General features: G+C 41.5%; 3 protein-coding genes across 4 annotated transcripts; 1 reads left to right on the forward strand and 2 right to left on the reverse strand.

The window, feature by feature from the left end:
* Positions 1 to 8,893: 8,893 nt before the first annotated feature.
* eef1g (eukaryotic translation elongation factor 1 gamma) lies at positions 8,894 to 14,713 on the reverse strand. Its single transcript, XM_047584650.1, has 10 exons — positions 14,559 to 14,713; positions 13,559 to 13,717; positions 13,365 to 13,428; positions 12,957 to 13,099; positions 12,669 to 12,812; positions 12,430 to 12,559; positions 11,720 to 11,924; positions 10,867 to 11,039; positions 9,930 to 10,054; positions 8,894 to 9,259 (listed from the first exon to the last, which is right to left on the reverse strand). The coding sequence occupies exons 1-10, from the start codon at positions 14,568 to 14,570 to the stop codon at positions 9,101 to 9,103; spliced, it is 1,314 nt and encodes a 437-aa protein (XP_047440606.1). The 5' UTR covers positions 14,571 to 14,713; the 3' UTR covers positions 8,894 to 9,100.
* Positions 14,714 to 14,768: 55 nt separating this feature from the next.
* Positions 14,769 to 17,314, reverse strand: polr2g (RNA polymerase II subunit G). The gene is made up of 8 exons (XM_047584653.1): positions 17,106 to 17,314; positions 16,712 to 16,821; positions 16,363 to 16,522; positions 15,985 to 16,035; positions 15,818 to 15,883; positions 15,508 to 15,579; positions 15,381 to 15,414; positions 14,769 to 15,137 (listed from the first exon to the last, which is right to left on the reverse strand). Exons 1-8 carry the CDS (start codon positions 17,115 to 17,117, stop codon positions 15,124 to 15,126), a joined length of 519 nt encoding a protein of 172 aa, XP_047440609.1. The 5' UTR covers positions 17,118 to 17,314; the 3' UTR covers positions 14,769 to 15,123.
* A 162-nt stretch (positions 17,315 to 17,476) lies between these two features.
* Positions 17,477 to 21,249, forward strand: si:ch211-175m2.5 (uncharacterized protein LOC568697 homolog). Of its 2 annotated transcripts, XM_047584651.1 has the most exons (6): positions 17,477 to 17,581; positions 17,675 to 17,853; positions 17,938 to 18,114; positions 18,195 to 18,294; positions 19,925 to 20,055; positions 20,232 to 21,249. In XM_047584651.1, the coding sequence occupies exons 2-6, from the start codon at positions 17,800 to 17,802 to the stop codon at positions 20,517 to 20,519; spliced, it is 750 nt and encodes a 249-aa protein (XP_047440607.1). In that variant the 5' UTR covers positions 17,477 to 17,581; positions 17,675 to 17,799; the 3' UTR covers positions 20,520 to 21,249. The 2 variants fall into 2 exon arrangements, with proteins under 2 accessions (XP_047440607.1, XP_047440608.1); XM_047584652.1 differs by lacking the exon at positions 17,477 to 17,581 and having other exon boundaries at positions 17,611 to 17,853; positions 17,941 to 18,114.
* The last annotated feature ends 3,626 nt before the right edge of the window (positions 21,250 to 24,875 follow it).

A 24,875-nucleotide genomic window follows, 5' to 3' on the forward strand; every position in this document is an offset into this window, starting at 1 on the left:
GCTGCAATTTACACCACCGTGAGTTGCGACGGCTCAACTTTTGTGTGCGCCCCAAAGGAAAAAGGGTGCAGCTTTCCCACAAGAGGGAAGATGTCGAGCTGTTGCGACCACACTGAGATAAAGGGAGTAACCCCAACCACGCGCAAGACAAGAAGAGATCCTTGTCGAGAAAGAACTCTTTGCGAAGTGTGATATTTACCCTTTAGATCGGTTACAGCCTTTTAAATAAACAAAAGACGTCTCAAACATACACCACTGTAGGCCTCGGACTGTTTGGATTCTGCAAATCAAAGAGAAAACATGTACAAAATCATTTCTGATAACTCCTCGGATCAATTTTAATGCATTTGATGGTGAATTTTTACATATATAAAGTTTTAAGCAAAGACTATCGTCTTAACAAAAAGCGGCTTGCTACTGCACCTGTTTGCTCAGCGCCTCAGGCGTTTGCCTTTTGGCCACTAGGGCGTGGCTTTTGTTGCTTTTGAAGAATTCCAGTTTACAGAAATTGCATATTCCATATAGAAAACTTCTGTGATCTGTCCGCATGTAAACAGCAGGAGCTTTTTCAAGCTGTGTGCTGCTCTACAACTTTGAAGCAGGTCGCTCCAGTGACGTGGATCCAGATGGACGCCCAATGAGTGAACATGTACAAATTCTCAATTTGACCAGAGGCCGATAAAGATGAGAGTCAGCCTTGAGGCGACGGACAGAGATTGTGTGCAAAAGATGAATAGTGTTCAATGAAACGTTGAGTATTTTGCATGTTTTTAAAAACAGAGTTCCCTCATCGCCTCATGGCAGGTCATTGTGGTTGAATACAAGGATATGTGGGAATGGGTGTGTTTCCTGGTCCTAGGTGTGTCAGCCAGTGTGAACAGCGCAAATAGCTTGGCTCAGACACAGGATGAGTCACAGCCCACGACTACAATGAAAACAGGGAAGCTCAGACTGCAGAGGGGAGTAAAATCAGAGGATTAGATGGGGACGGACGGTTGGATGTGCGCGCGCGTTATGTTTGCGTATGCGCGCGTATGATTAATGTCTCCCGCAGGACATGGGAAGTCACACGGCGCTGGCCTGAGCAAAAACTCTAACTTGTGATATGGTTAAACAAAAGTGACACAACACCTAATCACTATTTAAGGTTCCTTGAGCAACTGTTTGGCTCTGCCCGTAGGCATAGCAGCCAGATGGGTGTGAGTTGCACATTTGCAGGTTTAGTCAGAGAACAATCTGAAGAAGCGAGCTCCAGTTTTTAGCCTAAAGGAACTGTTATTGCGAAGGCGGCTGGCAAACTGTGCAGTCAAAGAAAGAAACTTACAGTAGGCTTTAGCACTTGAAAATGTCAAATTATTTTCTAAATGCAGACAATGCGAGCAGTGAACTTGGAAAAGGTCGTTTTGCATGATTCATCAAGATCATGTGCAAGACCCTGAGATACAACAGAAGGGCTTATTCCAAGACACATATAAGATTGTAATTCTTATCATACTTTCTTTTGTTCTATGTTCATGACAAGTGACTACAATGAAAGCAAGGTGTAAAAATCTGTGACTAAATCCTTCTCCTACGCCCTCAGAAGTATCAAAGTATTTAAGACTTGTGTTGTGAGCTGAAAGATTGAGTGTAATTTTCACTGACTGCCAAACAAAATAGTGATTTACATGAACCGACACCGACTTGCTCTTGTTTGCTGCATTTGCGGTCACATGAAAATGTCAATAAACGAAAAAGTTCAGTTCAGTAGACAGCAGCCCCAGATCCCGAGACAAACCGGATTGTCTGCAAATAGAGGAGTTCTTTGTCACGTCATTAGATTTTATATTTACACAATGAAACATTGTCAGTGTTGTGTGATCTGTTTGGCCAGTCAATACCGAAGTCAGATAAACATCGACAGAGGGGCATTGTCGGTGGTGGAGAACGTCAAACTCGCCACAGATTCAGCTCGCCTCTTTGATGGATGAACACAGCATTGCAGAAGTTCAGTCAAAATGATTGTGAAATCGAGGCTCGTCATATTTTCCTACTCCTGTTTCCACTTTCAGTGAAACAGGATGAAGCTTTGTTGATTTCTTTTCTTCTTTTCTGCTGTTAGTGTTTATTTCAGTAGCACTGCATGGTGTCCCTTAAAGACAAACCTTGGCAAATAATTGACTGAACATATTGTTTTCACTGCCCCTGGATCATATTTGCAGTGCATCGTTCAGTGTTTTATGCCAAGCAATACGAAAAGAAAGAAAGAGGAATGCACATGCAACAATTGGCATGTATTTATATAACTGTTATAAAATGTGATTACATAAAAAAGCCCCACCTCATCCTGACTAGAGAGTAAAATGCTCCAATAAAATGACTTATTATGTCAGTGATAACTCTAACCCCGACAGTGCTCTTCTGTTGCCTAGCAGGAATTTTAACTTTTGCTTCTAATTCAATTTGTTTCAATTTGTCTGTAGTCTTATAAACCTTGGGTACAGTGAAAACATGTTGATCGCGATAAATTATCATATTTTAAGAGATTTAAAAACTCTCCCGACTCCACAATCTGCATTTAATGTGCAACATTATACTTTCATTTTGAGTTATGTTTATGTCTACCAGACAAAACTAAGCCGACCAACCACTCTCGTAGCTCCGCTTTGGTCTCCACCTTGCATATTTTTAGCAGCTTAACGCTCCACTTTGTCCGTCAGCCGACGGGAACCGTGTCTGTGAAGTGGTTTTGTAGATACGTTTAACTGAAACAGATGGCGGCTGCTGTCGAACATGATGCTGTCGGAACAGTAGTGAACAAAATTCATGCACCGTCACATATAGTTTTCACTTTGATAGTTGATATTTGTCAGTGACATAAAAATAAAAATTGCAGACCCTTGTTGCTTTAACTAAGCAATTTTGAATGAAGGACTTAGACTATGTTTACTGGTAACAGGCTATTTTCTCCCTTGGATATTATTTGATGTCACTTACATCATAGGTCTTCAACAGGGGGTCCACAACCTCTAGGGGGTCCATGGAGAGACTGCAGGGGGAGTCGCAAAATGTTTGGTTGATTAGACATTTTTTGTAGATATGTATTTTTTTTTATTTCTCCCAAAAACTTACATTTATTTAAATACACATTAACATGAATCCAACATATTTTAGTAAAGGAATTAGGAATAGCTTAATATTGAAGCTGATAATAATAATAATGTGTATTTATAAATAGCACTAGGCCGTGTTTAATGTAGGACACATATAGTAGGTAGGGGGTCCCTATTTCATCTCTCCATCAGTTTGGGGGTCCTGAAAAACATTGAAGACCCCTGACTTGATGATGACATGATAAAAAATTCACTACTTATAATTGAAATATTTCCAAACGTTTTTTTTTTTTTTTTGTGAAGAGAACCCTAACCCGTAATCCTGACTTGTTAAACTACAGTTAAAGTTAAAACAGCTTCATCACTGAAGTGAACCTCTTTTTTAAACTCCAATTTATTTGAACTTGATTTAATTTTCATGATCTTCCTGGGAACTTAGTTAACCCATGCGGCTGAGCTCAGACTACGCGCATGTCATACCGTTACAGCGTAGCTCATTTATTATTTTTTCCGCTATCCTGCTGTGGAGGCCTGTGAGTAAGCTGCGACTTCTCAAAACAAAGTGGACCTAAAGTAACCACTGAGATTGTATCCAAGGAGAGATTACAGCTAAAAAGAAATCACAGGCAGCTAATGACAGTGTGCAGTACTCTAGATACACTATCTTGCAACACACAGGTCACACCGCCTGATATTTGCTATCACCATAGTAACTCATCATTGGTAATCTTCCTGGAATTCCCCTCAGCGTGCGATCCCATGCATACTCACACACACACTCACACCCACACACCCACACACACACACACACACACACACACACACATATATATATACTGCGTACACACGAACGCAGGCTGATGATTCAGAAAGGCAAGCTGTTCCTTTGGTGCAGAAAAGAATGCAAGGGGGAAAAGAGGGGAATGAGAGACAGACTGAATTGTGGTTTCCATTGCAAGTTGTGAGTCACGAACACGAGGGAGGGACAGAGGAGGAAAAAAGAAAAAAAAAGACTATTCTGGGATGGCTGCTATAGCAACATAATAAGCAAGGGGGCAGGTACTTGCAGGGATGTTTCCATAGCAATGCCCTGTGTGTGTATGGATAAATATCACATGCCACAAAGTGTGTAATGTAGTAAGGAACTCTGGTCTACTTTGGTACACAAAGTTTCTAAGTGTTTGTAGCCATGATGATCTGCCCCCCCTTCCTCTTTTTCCGATTCAACATGCACGCTAGGCTCATCCAAACAGGGCAGATGCTTGGAACACCTTTCACAGGTTTGGTCTTGCTACTGCTGCCACACTATTAAGTCACACTGGCCTCTGTTTAAACACACCAGGCCCGGCGATTTGACACACAAACACAAATACCATTGTGTTTGAACATGATTAGATTACTGCGTGATCAGTTTCTTTACAGTGTTACAGTACTGTTAAGTGTTCATTGAACCAAGAGGCGTGGTGAGGGCGTTCTCCTCCCTGTGCCTTGCCTCACCTCCCATCTGCTGTGCTTCGACACAGGCAGATACCTTCCTGAGCCGCACATTCCACTCATAGCTATAAATGTCCCATCTCCGTTTCTACGGGTGGGATGTAAACCACCGGCAAGTCTATACATGAAGCGATCAATCGGGTCGGTCTACCCAGGAAACTCCTTGGGCTCTAAACCCTCTTTTATTTACCAAAACACTGAAAAAAGGAGGCGTCCTGAAAGGAAGAGAGACAAAAGCGGGTGGCTGATTTTTGTTCTTAGGCCTGTGAGAGCGGCCTGTTATTTATGAGAACATAAAGGATTGCCTTGGGCCAGTTTAAGGTAGCAGCACACACCCAAACCACAGCCGTGAAGCAACTATGACTAGCTTTTAAATTCCATATTGCCTGATAAACAACGCTGCACACTTGGCACTGACCATGGCAACCGGAAGGTTGAAGAAACTGTTTTTAATTTGTTTAATGTTTCATTGCAGAAGTTATCCTTCTGTGTGCGTGCCTTTGTTTTGGTCTGAGACAACGATCAATAATGCTTCTGGCCTCCGTAGTCATGGTAGTGCATTATTATAGTCCATATTACAGTTATAGTTTGGTTTGACAACATGCCCCACCTCCACATTCTGGTAATATGAGCCAGAAGCAAATCTGGGGTTTCAAGTCCAAAATTGCAGGGGCTGTCTGTTTCCCCTCCATACCTCTCCTCTCTTCCCTCGTGTCACGCACTTCTCCTCTCCGCACTCGCACGCTGGCAACCGCTAATGCCGGGCAACAGAAACCCACCAAGGAGCGACTACCAGCAATCACTTCTCTTGAATATGCCTCAGCTTAAGGCTGTTTGTTACTTGTAGACGCTCTTGCGTATCAGCTCGTCTCCCTCTGCCTTCTCCAGCTATTTCCCCTCGGAGGACTCACCTTTGACCTCCCTCATTCCATTCCAGTGCTGAGTTACTGTGCTGTGTTTTCGTGCCACAGAGAAATGTGCAGCTCTCTCACACACACACACACACCCCTGAAAGGCACTAATGGAAGGAAGAGCTTCTCACTCCGAAACAGAACATCTAAAGGTTACACGTTTCTGGTGTAACAAAAGCAGACGCACTTATGCGAATACCTGCCTATTATGAAAGTTTTACTTTTTCGTGCCCCCTCTGTTCTGCATGCATTTGTAAAAGTCCCAACTTTTTGAGTTTGATTCCAGCGCGCACGTCCCCGGCTGCTCCTCAAATGCAATCAGAGGACAGTCGAGGTGAAGCGGCCCCCTGGTGCTGAGTAAGGAACATTTTCCAGCCCCCATTCATTTTGCTCGGTGTGCCTGCGTGCATGCGTGCATGTGTGCGAGTGTGTTTGTGGTCGCCGAAGCCCAATTCCAGACTACAGTCTCAGGAAACCTCATAAAAGCTCGGGGGTGGGATTGTGGCGGCTGGGGTTGTTTCTGTCCTCCTAGAGACGTCCCTCTGACAACAGTCGTAATGGCCATTAGGAGCAGACACTGAAGCAGGGCCGTAAACACGCCAAAGAGCAGGAAAGCGTCTATATGTAGGGATTTAAGCAGCTAAAAATACCGCCGCATTCCTATGGCTAATCATAACTGGGTAATTTTAGAGTCGCAAAAACAGCAGACCCATACATGAAGTGTTTCTTCAGGAAAAAAAAAGTGTGCGTTGCGGCAGTTCAGGCTCCGATTCCCCACTTCTTCACCTCGCAGTTTGGAGCCCTCCGCTGACTACCTCACCCTTTTCCAGATGTGCGTCTTGAACCACCAGATGCTCAGCACATGCATACCATGTCTAAAGCTCCTACTGGGGGCTGACAGCCACACAGGGACCTTGTGTGGTGAAACAATACAGCCTCTCTCTGTGTTCCTCCCTCACTAGCGCTGCTCACTGCTGCGAACTGCTTTTAACAAAACCCCCCCAACTGCCCACCCACCCGCCCCCTCACCCCTCGCGCGAGGACGTAGAAAAATGTCCTGAGAGCAAGGATCAGGAGAGAGGAAGGAAAACGTAGTGAGTGTGTGGCCAAGAGAGGAATAAAGACCAGAGGGAGGAAGGTTGGCAGGACTGGAAGAGAAAATGTTGCTGTTGGCATAAAACTGCTTATTGTTCTTGTGGCTTGCTTGAGTTTAGCTCTTTAACTCTGAAGTTCCTAAACATAAGTGAGGACCGGATTATTGTCCGGACTTGAAGTCGCAGCTATTGCGCAGGGAACTCGCCTCTGAATCATCCGTGTTCATTCCTCTCTCCTGGCGTTGATTTCAGATTTAATTGGCGGGGCGAACGAGCTTTTGCAACACCTCTCCCTCAGCAGTCGAAGGGTTAGCCGTCAGCGGTGTTGTAACGGCTGCAGTGCTGCGGGTGAAGTCGAAGTTATTTGCTCAAGTTACAGCCCTCTTCCACCGTGATCCACAGGATGGGTGAGTCATGTGTTCAAGGACTTGGGCGCTTCACTGTTGTGGGAACATTTCCATTTTCTGATTTCCATGAGACCACAGAACAAACTAAAATGGCCTCCCCAGTTCGACACCACGGTGGAACTATGGCTGGGCCAAAGCGATCCTGAATCACGCTTAGCAAGTAGGAAAAAATGACACATCTGACTCACTCTGGGATGAGAGTCCTCTCTTGTGCATCTCTCATGTGTGTGTGGATGCATGAATCAGACGGAAAGCACAGAGATCCGCCCAAGAGCTTCCAAACTGTATAATTTCACAACGTATCCACAACGTAAATTGCACAAAAGGCATTATTCAAACGTCTCTAAACTGCCATTTAAACATGACAGGAACTTCTGACATGAAGATAAGGTATATGGACTCTTTGAACGAGTCGGTCCAGGTGTCTCTATTTTACCTGCAGTCACGTACAATGAGGCCCCAAACAAAGAAATCAAGGACAAGCCAGGGTGCAGATGTGGGAACAGTCAACAGCCAACGATCAAATGCGTTATACAAACTTCTCATTTGCTGGGTGTGTCTGATGAAAGCAGAGTCATTTGTCTTCACAGGCCATCAACTCGAGCAGACACAGTTCACGCAAAAAAAATATTTATGAAAGAGAGACTTTCGCCCCAGTTTAGGCGCTCAGTCTGACACGAGACTGCCGACTGGTTCGGCTGAATGGAAGGCCTATCTCTGCTTTGTTTTGTTGCCTTTAATGACACCAACTTGCAGAAGTGAGCTCTGAAACCTGGCATTTCAGCATTTGACTGGGGTGTGGTCAGACCGCACCAGCTTTTGTAGCCGCCCTTCAAGTGAATAGATCAGTCACAAAGAAGTGCCAATGAATGATATCTATATATATATATATATATATATATATATATATATATATATATATATATATGTAAAATGTGACCGACTTAAAAGATCTGGCTGAGATTTCAAAGAGTTACTAGTACCACTTGGAGTATGTGTTTCTTTTTGAATCGCTGCTAAATTCTAAAGCACATTCATAAAAAGGCTTTAAATGAAGTCCACTCACTCGTGGTACAACATATTAAGAGTAAGTTTCTAGGGAGTTAGAAGGGGAAAACCGGTAATTGAAGTACACATTTTATGTTGACGACCCTTGCCCTGGAGCTTCCAAGAGGAGTTCCTTATAAAGGATTGCAGGCCTCTTTCCCTCAGGGAGGTAGAGGCGAATCAAAACAAGAACCCATAGTTTAAAAGCAAACAACATTCTCATCTTTGGAAACCACGAGAGTTCAGCCCAGTCATTTTCTCTGGATGCTCTCCATTAAACATATCTAGAACTTGCCTGCCCTCTGCAGGGTTCATGGAAAAGTGCAAGGGCTGGACAGCTTTCAGGGAGCGACTTAAATCATTCAAGGCTTTTTCCTTCAAGCTAGAAGGTTAATGTAGTCACCTGTTCACAAAACCAGTGGACTCAGTCTTGCAAAAGGCTGCAGTGACTTGTTACCAAGTTGAAAGGTGTGATTTTACTGAACCCTGCTGGTCAAAGTTTCAAAAGACATCTGGAAACAAACCCAGCAACACCCGTGACTTGTGGTTTTAAATGCACACTTGAGCACCAGTGATGCGAGTGTCACTTCTACAAAATGGCAGCACGTGTTTTTTTTTCCTCCCAACTTTTAGCTTGATGCCAAATAAAGACTTTAAACTGCTATTGCATTGGCTATTCAGGTTCATTTGACCAAATAAATGGTTCATTTAAACTTTTGTCCAGTAACATTTTTGAGGAATTTAGAAAGTTGAATAGATTTGTTGATGTTTCAGTAATTTACAAGACAAAAGCACAAAACCTCTAAAAAAAACAAAACAAAGAGAGGTCACACACCACAGGCTTCAAATACCTTGGATGGAATTGTGGGAAATTCTTTATTTCGCAAGTCATAACAACAAAAACCAGTTTGGGGGCCACTGAGACAAATTCACTCGTCTTCAAACACTGTCATTCCAGGTCGCAGTTAAGCACGTGTGGCTGAAAGTTCATAGGTTTTAAGTGTCGGAGAGCAGAAGCGCGCTGAGTGCTTTCGTTGGACTGTCTCAGTGTCCTCTCACTTGAAGACCTTGCCCTGGTTGAAGGGTTTTCCCACGTGCTTGAATTCTCCCTCCCAGGCAAAGTACTCTTTTACCATGGTCTTGCACTCCTCGCTGTCTGGATCCAGCTTGCGCCAGTCATATGATTCGTAGTCAATCTGCCAGTCTTGACAAAGCTGGAAGGGAAATGGGAAGAATTACTTTAAACATCTGACTCGGTGGTGTACCACTGCTGCCATCAGATGTTAGATCACACAATTCATTATTTCCAGTTTGCATTAAAGCTGCATGACACTTTGTCATTACAGCCGACACCATCTAGCAGATTTGTTCTGAGAAGCACTTGGGCATAGCCAAGGGTTTCTAAGGGACCACAGTAAACAATGGCAAGTGGCAATAGCCAGAAACTAATGAATCCGTAAATACCTGTACATACTTTGTTTACCTCGTTACATTTAAATACCCCAAGGGCAAGTGTAGTGCTTGACTGTTTGTGGCCACAGCATGAACCAGCCTTTTAACTCACTGAACAAGGGTTGACTGGGATGAATGTGGTCTTTAGTCTCTCTTCCCCCATCAGATTAAGACTTGGTGCCATGATTGGACACCGCCTTGCCCAAAGACAGGGGACATCTACTTGCATGGTAAATCATCATCAATATCAAACCGTTTACTGTGAGATCACTCATTAATATTGTGTTTCCACAGTTAACAATGCAGAGCTGCAAACCTACATGTGGAGGTTTGACTAAATCAAACCTAAGTCATAACCAGCCAGTAAATGTTTGAGGTGGCGGACGCTCTCTAGTCCAAGCGTTAAGTGTGTGCGCCCTTTTGAATACTTACTTGGAAGGCCAGCTCTTGGCCTCTGAACACCCAGATGCCCGAGATGCAGCTGTCGTTGTTTGTGCCAAACAAGATGACACTAGCAAAGGCGTTCTTTCTGAGTTTGTCCAGGCGCTGGAACATGCCTGTTTAGAAACAGCGAGGAGTTTTAGACAACGATTATCTAAACACTCTGGCTTTGACTCTATTGAAACAAATTTCATAAACATTATGTCGTCAGACTTTCCAGACATGGGACAATATTCTGTCTTATGTAATGTGACCACAGCATGAACCAGCCTTTTTACTCACTGAATTAGAGACGACTGGGATGAATATGGTTTACAATTTCTCTTCCCCTGTCAGATTAAGACTTGGTGCCACAGCTGGACACCGCCTTGCCCAATGACAGGGGACAACTGCTTTTCCTCCTAATTAAATATAAAATGCAAAGTACACCCCTTGCAGTGGACTACCAGGGGACCTTACTGTGGAACAGATGTGTATTTTGGGAGATGACAAGTATATCATATTTAAAACATTTAGTGACCCGATAATCTAATCAAGCCTGTTTTCCTTCCAAGAACTTTGCTTGAGGTGTTTTCAATATTATCTATTCTCAAGACAAGCATTGGCCTTATCAAAGACCAGCCCTGGTTTACTTACAACTATTCATTAATCAGAATTGACCTTAATCTCCTGTGCTTTTCTTGCATTTTGCACACAAAAAAGCTTTTGTCTTTCACATCTATGAGGACAACTGGTTTCGATCCCATCTTGCATTGAACATAGGAGTCAACCTGAACAAACGAAGACTCGCCCAACACATAAACCGGCAACACCCCATGTCCCGACCTCCACCATATAAAAATAAAGATGCGTTTAAATGAACCTTAACACAGAAAGCCAAAATCACTTCCTTAAGAGTGTGGTGTATGTGGCCGTTGCCAAGTCTCACCTGTGATAAGGTTGCAGCTCATAAAGGTGTGTGACAGTTCTTCAGGGAATTTGTATTGGCTGTACCAGATTGAGTAACCCTCACGGTCAAAGTGCTCCCAGAAGTGGGGAAGGGCTACTGTCAGGGTGTCCTCGTTGGAATACTTTCTCTTGAACTCATCCATGACAAACGAGCTAAAAGGAAAGGAAAAGAGACCAGGTCACATATATAGATCTGCTGTTGGTACATGGAAGGGGCAGAAAGTAGCTCAGTGAAGGAGATAAAATGTGATATAGGTGGATTCTTTTAACCGAATTTTGTTTTCATTTTAATTATTTGTGCTTTGGAAATATCTACACACATTAATCCATATTCCTGCTGTGTAATCTTTAAATACAGCAGCTTTAGATGTTTCCCATCTATCCGTTTGTGGCCACAGCATGAACCAGCCTTTTAACTCACTGAATCAGAGATGACTGGGATGAATGTGGTCTTTAATTTTTCTTCCCCTGTCAGATTAAGACTTGGTGCCATAACTGGACACCGCCTTGCCCAAAGACAGGGGACAATTTATCCCTCCCTAGACAAGAGATCTGTCTTACATGTGCAGGCCTGTTACCACTCAAACACAGTCTGCAGAAAACATCTTGCATAATAACTGAATGCTCAATAAGCCACTGAATGCTGCAAATGCAGTGTCTTCTCTCACCAATATGCATGTCTTTCATGTAGAGGACAAGCACTCAGGGGTGACAAAAATCAAATCTAAGGTGACTTGTTTCATGTGACTGCACTGTGGATCAACAAATCTATAAAGTGCAAGAATAAATGAGACATCTTCTGAATAACTAAATGTAAAGCAAAGATTGTCCACCTCTTTGGCAGGTGTGCAAAGGGGTCCTTGGTTTTGGGCTCTGCAGCCAAGACATCATCGAAGTCGTCGGTTTCCTCTTCTGGTGCAGGCTTCTTCTCTTCCTTTTTCTTCTCTTTCTTCTCCTGGGGCTTGGCTGCCTCCTTTCCTCCCTTCTCCTTCTTGGCAGGGGTCTCCTTCTTAGGCTGCATCTCAGCAAATTTCTTGGCTGGAGGAATGGAACAAAACAATAAAAAAAATGTGTTTTCTGTTAAATGTTGCAATTATCCATCTTTTGTTTTGTAACACATTCTGGCTGGGATTTAGAAAAAAAAGACTTAAGCTTAAAGTATTTGCCTTTGAAATCAATTAAGTATTTTACAAATTACCCCGACACTTAAGTTTTGTGCACCCTAGAATGACAAAAACTTACATTACATAAGCCTTATATAAAAGAGAAAGAATGCAAATAACTTCAATCTGAGGAGCAGACATTTAAACTGAACACGGCTTTTCCAAAAGTAAGCAAAAGTTGCATCTTAAGGAGCGGTTTAAACGAACGCGAAGGAAAAGGATGCCAAAAAGCTAGATACAAGGACCTCAGTCACACAGCAAATTTAATTTCATATCACTCCTCACATTTGAGTCAACCGTCACAACCGCATGATAAGTCTAATCTTCTAAATTATACACTTCCCTCCTACCACCTTCTGATCTTGCCGTTGGTGACTCACCATCAAACTGGGCCATCTTCTCGCACAGCTTGACCTCCCCGAGGACAGCCTTGAACTGGGGCTGGTTGACGCAGGTGACAAACCAGCGGGTGACGTTGGGATAAGGCTGACGGAAAGAAGGCTCAAGGACCTAGAGGGGACAGACGTGGCCAAGAGATCACTAAAGAAACTTGCAAAACAAACAAAAATTTTTTTTTGCCGTTTTTTGTTGTAATGTTTCTGCTGTGTGCATGTCAAACCTGTTTGTAGAGCCAGAGCATGGAGCAGGCCACGGTGATGTCAGCCAGGGAGACTCTCTCTCCCACAAGGAAGGTACGGGTGTTCAGGTGTTGGTTCAGGACAGATAAGGCCTTTTTCACATCCTCCTTGGCCTGCTCTGTGGCCTGGGTCGACCCAGAGAGAACAATTACTTAGAACGCAGTCCAGTGCCAAGTCACAACAACAGGATGCTGCACCCTGGCCAGCGGCCCGCTTTCCACCACAGCTACCACCAAATCAATTTAACCAGAATATGCTGAGCCGCACACCTGCTTGTTGAACTGCATGATCCCCAGAGTAGGGAAGACCCACGCGCTGGCCGGAGGGATGATCTCCGAGTCAGCAAAGCTCACCCACTGCAGCACCTGGGCTGCTGCCTGAGGGGTCGCGCCGCGCAGGGCATCATTGCTCACTGTTGATGAGAGAAAGAAAATAGTCTGAATGTTATGTAGGTATTTTCACGTTATGAACTCTGTATCTCAACATTGATGAAACCATCCATGAGCTAGTCTGTCTATATCAGAATGAGAGTCGAGTAGCACTATTACGATTTCCTTATTGAATGCAATAATAAAGTATGCATGCCACTTGGATTGGTCAATCCACACGTCTGCCAAAAGAAATCTACCGTAATAGAGAGAGATTTAAAAAAAAAAACATCAAAAAGCAAGACTTACGGTAGTGAGCAATGGCATTACTCTCAAACAGACAGAAGCCGTCATCTCCCTGGTAGGCAGGTACCTACAAGTAACAGACAAATGATGATGAATGTGTCTTTATGCAGAGAATCAAAGAGTGCATGTGCAGATGTGTTAAGCAGCAGTCCACAAACCAGGAGGAGAACCACCGTCAACTCAAGGATAACCCTTACCTTGCCCAGAGGGAAGTTGTTGAGGAAGGCAGGAGTACGGTTTGTCTGCCCGAAGGTGAAGGCAGGGGTGTTGCTGGCGACTTTGAGGCGAGCACCACTGTACTGGGCTGCAATCTGGGCCTTGAAGGCCCGCCAGTTCTCTGGGTACGTGTACAGGGTCTGAAAGAAAACCGAGAATAATCACCAACAATCAAAACTGATTTTACAAGGCGCATTTTTAAACATTTACTAAGAAAGCTCTAATGGAAATATCTCAGTTTTATTAATACATACACTTTGGTGCAAAACAGATCTGTCATGATGCAGTATTATGAAAAGTTGGGATAGACAGAATTGCTAAATTAAAAAGGGACCAGAGAAGCTTAAAAGTAACTTGAGCTTTAAATGCTGCGCACAAATGAATGACACCACGGTCAGGCATTTAAAACTCACCGTGCAACGAGAGGAGCACGGTACAAACATTAGGAGACAAACCCCTAATAAATTCCAGCTACTAACAAGGCCGATGAACTTTAATTAACCAACTATAAGGATTCATTCAGCCTCTTTAGCGTGGTTATTAGCTTGCTTCTCATGCTAATTAGCCATCATTTCTGGTAATATAACCAGTCTTCGAGCTTTTCAAAAATAAACTCAACCCACAAACCAGATTTGGGACATAATAACTGTACGTAAGAGTTTAGAGAAGAAGAAAAGCTTTAGAAAATTAAAAGTTGAGCTTTCCAGCGTGAAACAGCTGTGATAACGTGGCACAAGCCTTGGCTAGGAGCGTCGTCATTCAATTTCAATGCGTCGCCGGGATAGCAAAAGCTAACCTCAGTCAGAATGAACACCGAGTATTTTACTGGAAATAAACACTTCAACAGTCAGCAAACAATCCGTAGGTGACGTTTTCGTAAAAACCTGCTCAACAATAACGAAGATGGGTCTGATTAATGACGGATTGCGACCGAAAACTGTAAAGAAAGCCCATGACTCCAACGCTCTCCATCTTACTCACCCCTGCCGCCATCTTCAGGACGAGAGAAAGAAAGAACGTCGGCGCGCATCAGTGACGTATTTACGGCCACACCACGTGCGCGCCCTTGAAATTTCCGCGTTCACGTTTAGCATCATGGTCTACAACATCACTTTTCACAATATTTGACCTTAATATACAAAAAATAACAACACAATGTAAAACTACGAGAATGAGACAATGATACTAAGGTAAAAGAACAAATGAAATACTTTATTACAGCCCGTGTACAAAAGAAACACGCAATATATAGGTATGATTCAAATTATGAATGCTACATAAATAGCAACTAACTAAAGTACTTGTGGGCACCACTTTTGAACTTGGAAAGCATCTCTTGAGCCTGTTTACAACATTTGACTCTTAAACCAGTTACAATAAAAATCAACAAATATAGGCTGTACAGCAAAATAATAAAAGAAGTAACTATGATGTTTGACGACGTGCTACCATAACCTTACGCAGTAAAAAATTATTAGTTTTACCAAAAGCATAACCAGACTTGAGTATAAAATGTCCCTAGTGGAGTGTGCTCCCCTGAGGTAAATCAGCTCACAAGACCTGAAAATAAAGAAAGGCTTGTTAAAAAACAAACAAACAAACAAACAAAAACAATCACAGAAAACGAAAAAGTCCTAAAAAGTCCTAAAAAAGCTTAACTTCAGAACAATCAGAAAAATTAGTTTCCATTCATGCAACTCAGGAAATTAAACCATCTAAGGGGGATGTGAATGAACTACAGTTGTATATAATGTAAGACCATCTAACAAGCATCTATGTCAATATTCTGGGTCTAATACTCACCCAGATAATCATCCATGAGAGATCCAATGGCAAACTGAAAAAAAGGGAAAGCTGCTTTTTAAGCTTACTGAAAATTGTGAAAAATACTGCGTAAAATGTGATATCTCAAGAAAAAAACAACACTTACGATGTCATTCTTGTCCACTCTGGTTCCCACGATCTTTAGCCGGATCTCATCGTCTTGCTGGATTACAATATCCTTGAAAATAATAAGAAAAAAGCATTGTTCTTTGTAAAAACTGTTCTACCCTTGTTTTCTATGATGCACACAAATGTTAAATTTGATCTTTCTTAATAATAATTTTATGTTTGTTGTGATTTTCTTTCAAAACATTTTAAAACCAAAATAAAGAAGTGTATTTAACACATTTTTGTAATTATATGATTTTTTTTGTAATGAAGGAAATACGACATAACAATACAATAAATTTTCATACCTCATCGACTGTCTTATAACAGGGTGGATTAGAATTGGGGTCAAACTCCATTTCTGAGGGGATGGACTGTAAAAAGAATTTTCTTGTGAGATAAAAATAGTATACAATATAAACTGCAGAGTGTGTGAAAAGCAAACAGTTCAGTGCAAATATATATGTTTACTCACATGGCGAGAGATGAAGCAAGACATGGGACCTATTTCTGTGAACAAGCCAACCTGCAAAACAAACATAGTTTCCACTCTCATCATTTCACCATCATTTCATCATTGTTGTAGTAAAGTTCAAATATGTGCACTTCCACAATAGAGAGAACCAATAGAATCTTATAATATAACTTGTATAAAACACAAGTGTGATTTGTAGTTATCTTGGCCAAAATCACGCCAAGACAAAATCATACTTGAAAAATCTGAAAACAGGGGCAGGGTATCAGTTAGACAACAGAAGTGGAGCTTGTCAACAGATAAGACACGGTGAGACTATGATGGTACATTATATGATGCGCTGGCTTAAAAATAAAACTCCATCGTGCTGCCCCTCACCTTGTTAACCTGAGTGACCACAGCATCCACCACTTCTCCTTTGAATGGGCGGAACACAATGGCCTTGTATTTAACTGGATAGAGGACAAAACCTCTGCCTGGCTGGATGACACCTGCCCCGATGTTGTCGATGGTGGTGACAGCAATGACAAAGCCGTACCTGAAAAACGACACAAATAGAAAACACACAATCCAGATGTAAAACTCTTCCACCCAAGAATATTACATACATTAAGAAAGCCGTGAAATAAAAGTCAGTTTCTAAATCAAGACTCACAGTTTATACCGCACAGTTTTCTAGTTAAATTACAACATCTATGACCTTTGACACCATCATGCATCCACTCACTTGCCAGTACAAGTGCCCTCCACTTCTGTAAAAAGCTTCTGCTTCACAGTATTGAGGAGGTTAGGACCAAAATACCTCGGATGTAGTAAGATTTCATGCTCCAGTGAAATCTGTGAACACAGGAGACACATGCTTTGTAAGACACTGTTTTTACTATGTTGCAAACCATCATACGTATTTACACGTGCAGCTGCTGATCAAAGCCAACCGACAAACTGGGCGTATTTTCTCCATGGCTATAAAACAACGACGTTAATATAAAGGTACAGCGCGGATATGAAAAAGTTTAGAAAAGCTATCGTTACATTAGCTAGCGCCATGCTAGGCTAATAAGCAAAACATCTACGCACTGACAATCGCCGGTCCACATTCGGGAAGTGATACAAATACTTACATGGTAAAACATTTTTGTCTTAACGTTCAACCACTCCTTGATAAATGGTCTTGTTTTGATAATTTATCCAAAACGTTTCACACTTATTAAATGAAAACCTGTCGCTCATTCGCTCGTAACACAGTCTCTTCCGGGTCAAGGGTCGCAGGCTGTGGGCTTCTGTTGCCCTGGGTTCTGTTTCACAGGAAGTAGATTTTCTCACATATTTTTCTATAAGTACAAAGGTAAAACCCACAGAGCGTCAGACTTAAATTGATTTACTTATCTACGGTGCTTGTTGGTTTTTATATGTGGCCATAAAGTCTCTAATGCTACTAGCATCGGTCCTCCCACAGCCTGACACCTGGAGGCGAGGAGGAATAAAACCCATGAGGGCACAGGGAGCGGGAGTGACCCAGTACTGCACTCTGATTGGTTCCTTTCACTCGACTGTAGATAGTCTGACATAAACGAAGCTACACGTCGGAATTTGACAGGTAAATATTGTCACATTTAACACCATCACAAATAACCCACTAAAGGTTGAACTGAAAGTTAAAAAAGACTAATAAATAACATTGTTTATTTAGCGACAGCACGGCCTAAAACCTCCCAAGGACTCGCCTGACTTCCTTAATAATTCCGGGAAGATTGGAAAGTGTCAGAGAAAAGGCAAAAATTAATCTCAAACTAGACGACTTTCCAACTCTCTGACATGGCGAGCAAGCTCGTCTCGAAGCTGCTTCGACCTCCGGCGTTGTCGCAACTTGTAAGTCGTCAAATACCTCATTGTTTAGTCGCTGTCTTTAGTTGTGTTTCCGAGTGGTTGGTGATCTCCCCTCCTCCTTCCAAGCAGGCGTCTCTCCGCTCAGGCTGCTTCTTACGGGCGAAGGCGGCGGCGGCGGCGGGTACCAGGCATTCATCCAGAGACAGCGACCCTCCTCCGGAGAAAATCAGTCGATATCCAGTTCCTTACAAAAAAGACCTACCCTATGATATAGTGGAGCTTATGGAGGAAGTGGAATCAAAGGTTTAAACTTTTTTTTGTAGCATGTATTAAAGCACTGACTTTTGACTTTCTGCCCGCTGAACTATACCTTTTATTTACAGGGAGGCTTTTTGCCCAATGTCTTCAAAGTCCTCTCTCACAGACCTGCAGAGTTCAGAGCCTTCTTCGCCTACTACAACGAGCTAATGAACAAGGAGACAGGTGTGTGTTTGTTGTGTTTATCTGTTGTGTCCCACTTACACACAAGAAACATGAGGCCCATCTATAAATTTCTGGTGAGATCCTGGAATGCTATAGCTTTGAGAAATCATTCATAATTAATTGCAGCCATGGTGTTGCTAACTACTGGTAAATGTATCTACACTCAGTTTGATGGAAGAATGAGATCTCGTGTTTTTGAGCTTGTACAGAAGTTATCGGGTGTGATACAGAGTCTGTTTCCACTGGTAAATACACACACCCGCCAGTTCATTAGGTACTCTAATGGAAACAAATGAATTCTGATGTAACAGCCCTTCATTAAGTCCTAACTTCATGAACATTATAGTATTCAGTTTGAAAGAACTGTTGATTCAATTGTGTTTTCATTTTGGAGTCTGTGGTTTGTAGTACTGCTGAACTGAATTGTACTTACAAGTGTTTCTATTATTTTGACAACCCCTCTATAGTGAGTGGGCCAGGCTAAATAACAGAAACATGTTAGAGTTTAATTAAATACAGTGTAAGAGCACTGCGTATTACTCCAAGATGATCAAACAGTTTAGTTACCACCCTACGTACACTGTTTCATGTGTTTACACTGTTTAGGACTGGACTGCTTTATTAGATTCCATTCATATACACTTGTGTACGTAATGAACTGGCAAGCAAGTGTAAGTAAAGTCAAGTTGAAGTAAGTAAATATCAGCATGATCTGTAAAGGAACAGAGCCGTGACTTTAAAAAAGAAGAACTGCAGATTTATGTGGGAGCAACTTCCTTCGAAAAGAAAACACATTTCACCAAAAAGTCGCCTGATGCGTCAATTTTCTAATAATGTCATATGGACTGTATGGTAGCACATGGTTTCTTCAGAGTCAGGAGGCGTAATAATCAGGAAACCATCACTGGTAAAAGAGATAGTTACCAGGGATTTATTGTGCTGCCATCTACTTTATAGGCTTTTAACACCGACTGTCTCTTTAGCAACATGAATTACAATAGTTAAATAATGTTTAAGCTCAAATTCCAAGGAGAAGTTTGGATCCTGGTGGTAGACTGATTGAGAAGCAGGGAAAATATAGAGAGAGCTTCAACGTGTAATTCATCAAGTTAAGAAAAAATGCTGTTAAACAGGAAACAAGGCAGGAAGTGATTCACATGTCTGATCATGCCTAGGCCATGTATGGTTATCAAAATAATAAGTACACTCTGGTTTTATTGTCTAATGTGTTGCCATGTCAGCATCAATCACTCCACCTCTAAGCATTTACACCTACGCCTTCTAAAATCTTATCTTAATCTTAAAACAACACTCTGCAAGTTGCAACTCAATACCTATGTGCATTAGTGAGTTTTTAAGTTTCTTGTGCATTCCCTGCAGACTAATTAGCTTAACTCACTCAAATTAGTATATGTCTGACTTCCTACATAGGAACTACATTACTCAAATAGAGACGTATGATTATCTCCCACTGCTGTTGTTAAACCCCACGTGATGTATGTAAGCCCTGAGGAGCACAAACCACAATTGGCTCTGATTGAGTCTGCATTTTATTTTAACGTTATGTGAATGTTATGTGTGATTTTTTTGCTAATTTCACATGATTTTAATGTGATCTGTTCTGTTCCAGGCAGATTAACCAAAGCAGACCGTGAGCTGATTGTCGTGGCAACTAGTATTCACAACAAGTGTCTTTACTGCGTGGTGTCCCACGGTGCACTGCACCGAATCTACTCAAAGAAACCCACTCTTTCTGATCAGGTATAACATCTGCTATGAGTTTTCACTTCTTTGCTAATTGTTCTCCACTATCACTGTGGTGTTAACACAAGATTAGTGCAATATTAGTCACTTTTTTGTGACGTGTTTTGGTGTGTTTTTTTAATTACTCTAACACTGTTTTCTGTCTAACTGTCTCTGTCACCACTTTCATCCAGGTGATCGTTAACTATGAGAATGCAGAGCTGGCACCTCGAGAGCGCGCCATGCTGGACTTTGCGATGGCAGTGTGTCGCTGCGACACCATCACAGAGGAGCACTTTCGGTCCCTGGAGGAAGTTGGCTTTGACCGCGAGGATGCCTGGGACATTGCTGCCATCGCTGCTTTTTTTGCCATGTCCAACCGGCTCGCCCACCTCACCGACATGAGGCCCAACCTGGAATTTTTCAATATGGGCCGCATGCCACGGGACAAAAGCAAGGGCAAGGCAGGGGAGGGCAAGTGAGAAAAGAGTCAGAGTTCTCGTTTCCCTCAGTCTTGTGAAAAAACAGATGTTTTCACATGTATGGTGAAATGACATGCAGTGTTACATCTATTAATGCTGCTTAAAAGCTGTCGTGGTTGGAAGTGTAACGCTGAATTAACCTGTAACCTGGGATCAGAACTTATGTCCCACAGTGGTTTGAGTCGCAGCCAGTGTTTACATGGAGAACTATCAAAAAACTAACCTAAAAACAAAGCCAAATGACTGTTGCTATTAAAACTAATCAGAAGTCTCATTCTGTATCCATACAGTCAGAAGTGGTATATGTGAATGACTCTAGCCTTTAAACACAGTTTTTCATTTCAAAGACGAAGAGGGATGAAAGCGACAGTTTGTGAGTTGCTTCACTTTGTGTTAATGTGTGTTGGGGTGCTTTTGGGATTATTACTTACTTTACTTAATTTCAATAATTTTCCATTCTCTCAAACTGTAGTCCTTAGGCTACAATTACTACAGTACATCAGTCCAGCACATTAGAGTAACTGACCATTGTTGTCTTGAAAACGTGAAAAAGAAACACCTGAAACTCAGAATATCAAGACACCTCTTCACTTTCTATTTTCTCTTATAATATCATAATTAAATTTTAGTGTGTTTGCAAACAGGACCAAGTTACTGCTGTGTTCATGTTTATGTGGGAAAATGCTTTTCCTGTTTTCCTTAAAATAAAGTGAATAAAGTATTCATACTATCTAAGGTTGAACAGTCGCTTGTGTTGAAAAAGGAAGATTAAATTAGAGTAACTGATTTCTAATTATGTTTTTTTTCCCTGTGATTGAAATAAATTTAAATATTTATAAATAAATAACTAGTGTTGATGAAGTACTGCTCATCACCATCAGATGACGCCACTTCCACTGCTATTGGACAAGAAGGTAAATTTACTAAGTAGAACTGCACCTGTGGGAAAGACCATTTAATATATGTATATGTATTAATATATTTACACTTAGGAAATGTAAAGCACGAATAGACCTCTAGTGAACGACTGATGGCGGTTAAAAAAATCTGAAATCGTGTCTCATGACGATCTGAAAATCATCCAAAGTGGATAGTGAGACTCATCATGTGTATTACATTGAAGTCCTCTGACAGAAAATGAGGTACATTATTAAACCATGTGAAAGTGAATCCATTGATGTTTGGAAAGGTCATTTCTCCCAGGCCCCGTCTTGTCCTGTCCTTCCTTGATAAAGTGCCACATGTCTTCGAAAATGCGTCGTCCTGTTACAGGTCCTCATTAAGCAGCAGACCTCATGACCCCTACATCTCTTATCGCTATTAAAAGGAGACAACAGGCTCAAGGATAATTTACGGTCTGCAGCTGTCCCGCATCACTCATGTTGGAGCTCTTCAGATCAACAGAACAGAATAGAATAAAACAGAATAGAATAGAATAGAATAGAATAGAATAGAATAGAATAGAATAAAACAATAGAATAGAATAGAATAGAATAGAATAGAATAGAATAGAATAGAATAAAACAATAGAATAGAATAGAATAGAATAGAATAGAATAGAATAGAATAGAATAGAATAGAATAGCACCAACTCAGAAATCTTTGTGGAGAATCACATAACAAACAAGGTTAAAAGCATTCAGATGGAGTCTTTCATTTGTTTCCCACTGTTGTCTGTACAGTGACGGATGGATCAATAAGGTGTTATACCCATGGCAAGCTGGAGGGAGTCTGGGGAGGCTCGTCACTGTGTCTGTATTCTCCTGAGGGGGATAAAACAAGTCATGACAAACGCATGTCAAATGAGGTATGACAAAGACAGAAAAGAGACGAGAGGAGCAGTGAGTTCATGGCTCATGTAACAAAATGCATTTTATTTTTAACAAAACTTCCACTTGACATTTCCCAGTGGAGGCCTTTGAAAACCTAACAGAAAATAATAATATCACGCAGATGTGAATTCTAGTAATCAGTATCAAGTGAACTTCCTTTAATACATGAAGCTGTTAAATTCTAAGCCTGGACAGGACTTTCAGCTTTCTCAGCTTGTCACTGACAGTAGTTCGCACAGCAAAGGGGGGAAATTTTAGCTCATAGTTAACGAATAATTTCTATCCTCTAAATACACATAATTGCAAAAATTATATATGAGGAATTAACAAGAATATTCAGTATTTGATCATGGATTATGTTATTCTATAGCCATAGATGCTAGACTTAGACTTTGTTTGTCCCAGAAGGGAGATTTGTTTCCACTTGACTGTACACATATTCAACTCAACAGAAAATTGGACAGGACAAGAAAGTGCTCAAATCAACATCAACTTGTGACATCAGACATTGAATGTGGTGGACATAGATGGCAGACAGGCGGGAGAAGAAAAGAAAGTCATCAGGGTCTGTTGTTTGGGGTGGCTATGACTGGTATAGGTATTAAGCAGTTTCCCAGGTGAGCGCGACGGAATTTAAAACTCCGGTATAACCGACCTGACGGTGGAGAGATGAGGCGTTGGTTGAGTGGGTGTGTCTAGACCCCTTAATGACTTACGTCACGGTGACGTCACAAAGTTAACTGGAGGCAAAACAGAGGGAAGCTTAAACATTGTCTCTTTCAAAAACACTAACACTAACTTGAAAAAACACTAACTTGAAGTTTTGTCATATACCAGCTACTGCCAGTCGTAGACAACTTTGGATTGGCTGTGGCGATTAAAAGTAAGGATTGGATTGAGACAATAAACAACAGGCGCACTTCAGCACAGGTCAGATTAATATGTAATGCATCATCAGTTTCAGCCTGGAAAATGCTATGGATTAGAATAAGTCATGACTGAAATCAAGTTAATCATTATTTAGGAGATTCTTGTTACATGTTAATGCTAATGCTAACGCTAACCGCGAACTAATGCAACGTTAGTTGTGTGTTTGAGATCTGTTGCTTTCAGTTAAGCCCTGCCCCTCAAAATATGTCACATTGTTTACAAAACGTGAAGTGGTCTTCTGCAAATCATCTTATGGATCTACTGATAATTTCTATGAGTTTCGGATTCTAGTTTTTTTTAGATAACATTTGGTCAGACATTGACAAGTGTTTGGGTTTTTTAAGAATTACTTGCTGCATTACAACATTTCAATTCATTTTATTCAATCACAAATATCATGTAAAAGAAATAATGTCAAAAAATGTCATAAAGAACAAGGACAATCATTGCTGTTGTCATGCTACAATGTTAATGCAGGGTTTTTAATGATAAAATATGATAAAGGCACATTATATATATATACTGGGATATATATACTGGGAATAATAGAATGTAGATACTCTAACAAACGTATTGTATTGGAGAGACAGTTCAAGAATAAGCCTTTCTATTGAAATGAGATGCTCTATTCAAACACAAGGAAGGCACTTTGTGCCTCATTGTAGAGAACGCAAGCAGGCAGAAGGGCTAGATCCTAACCAAGCGAGAACATATGGGACATTAGCAAATGGAAAGACACAAGGATGAGACCATTATCGTCCTCGTTTAGAATGTGCCAGTTGATGTTAAGAATATGTGTGAGCATGTGTGTGTGCGAGTCTCCATATGCGCATACTCTCTCCAGCAAACTGTGTGTGTCAGCGTTGAATAACGGTGTTCTGTGAGCCCTTGCAGCTGGGGTCATTTGCATTCATTTGGCTTGATGGAATTTCACATCAGCTTCTTGTCTCTTGTCTGGGAATCTATTCCCTAAAGACTCAGCAGAGATACAACATGCATCCTCGTCGCACAGCTGTGTAAGAGAAAGGACAAGATGACAAAAAAAGCAACACATTTTTAAAAATAGCCATCCCCAGCAGGATGCAGCATGACATAAGCACACACACAAAAACTGTTTAGGAACAACTCAAAAAACATGAAAAACAGCACAGGGTGTTGACCTGGTCTCCAAATTCACTAGATCCCAAACTGATCAACTATCTTCACAGAGACCCCTCTCCTCAACCAATAGGACCGAAAGACTCCCAATTAAATAGACTGTGTTGCCAGACACCACAGGAAGGCCCATGTCAACTGTTTTGGTGGCACAAGGGAGAGCTACACAGTATTAGAAAGGTGGACATAATGTTAAACCTGATTAAGTGGTAACTGTAAAATCTTTATTTTTTAAGCACATTTGCAAAGCATACAAAATGAATGCATGTCACGGTTGGCAAGGAAACATGATGCAAGATAGGTACAACAGAAAAGTGTATTTGCACACCCATGATAAGAGAGTAGGTAGAGCTGTCACCGTAGCTGTCAGTGAACGCATCACGATGATAAAAGCCACTGATTCTAAGATAAAGGTGTGGCAGCAATCAGAGGAAACTAG

Source organism: Mugil cephalus, chromosome 5 (genome assembly GCF_022458985.1).
Source record: "Mugil cephalus isolate CIBA_MC_2020 chromosome 5, CIBA_Mcephalus_1.1, whole genome shotgun sequence".
Classification (NCBI taxonomy): Eukaryota; Metazoa; Chordata; class Actinopteri; order Mugiliformes; family Mugilidae; genus Mugil; species Mugil cephalus.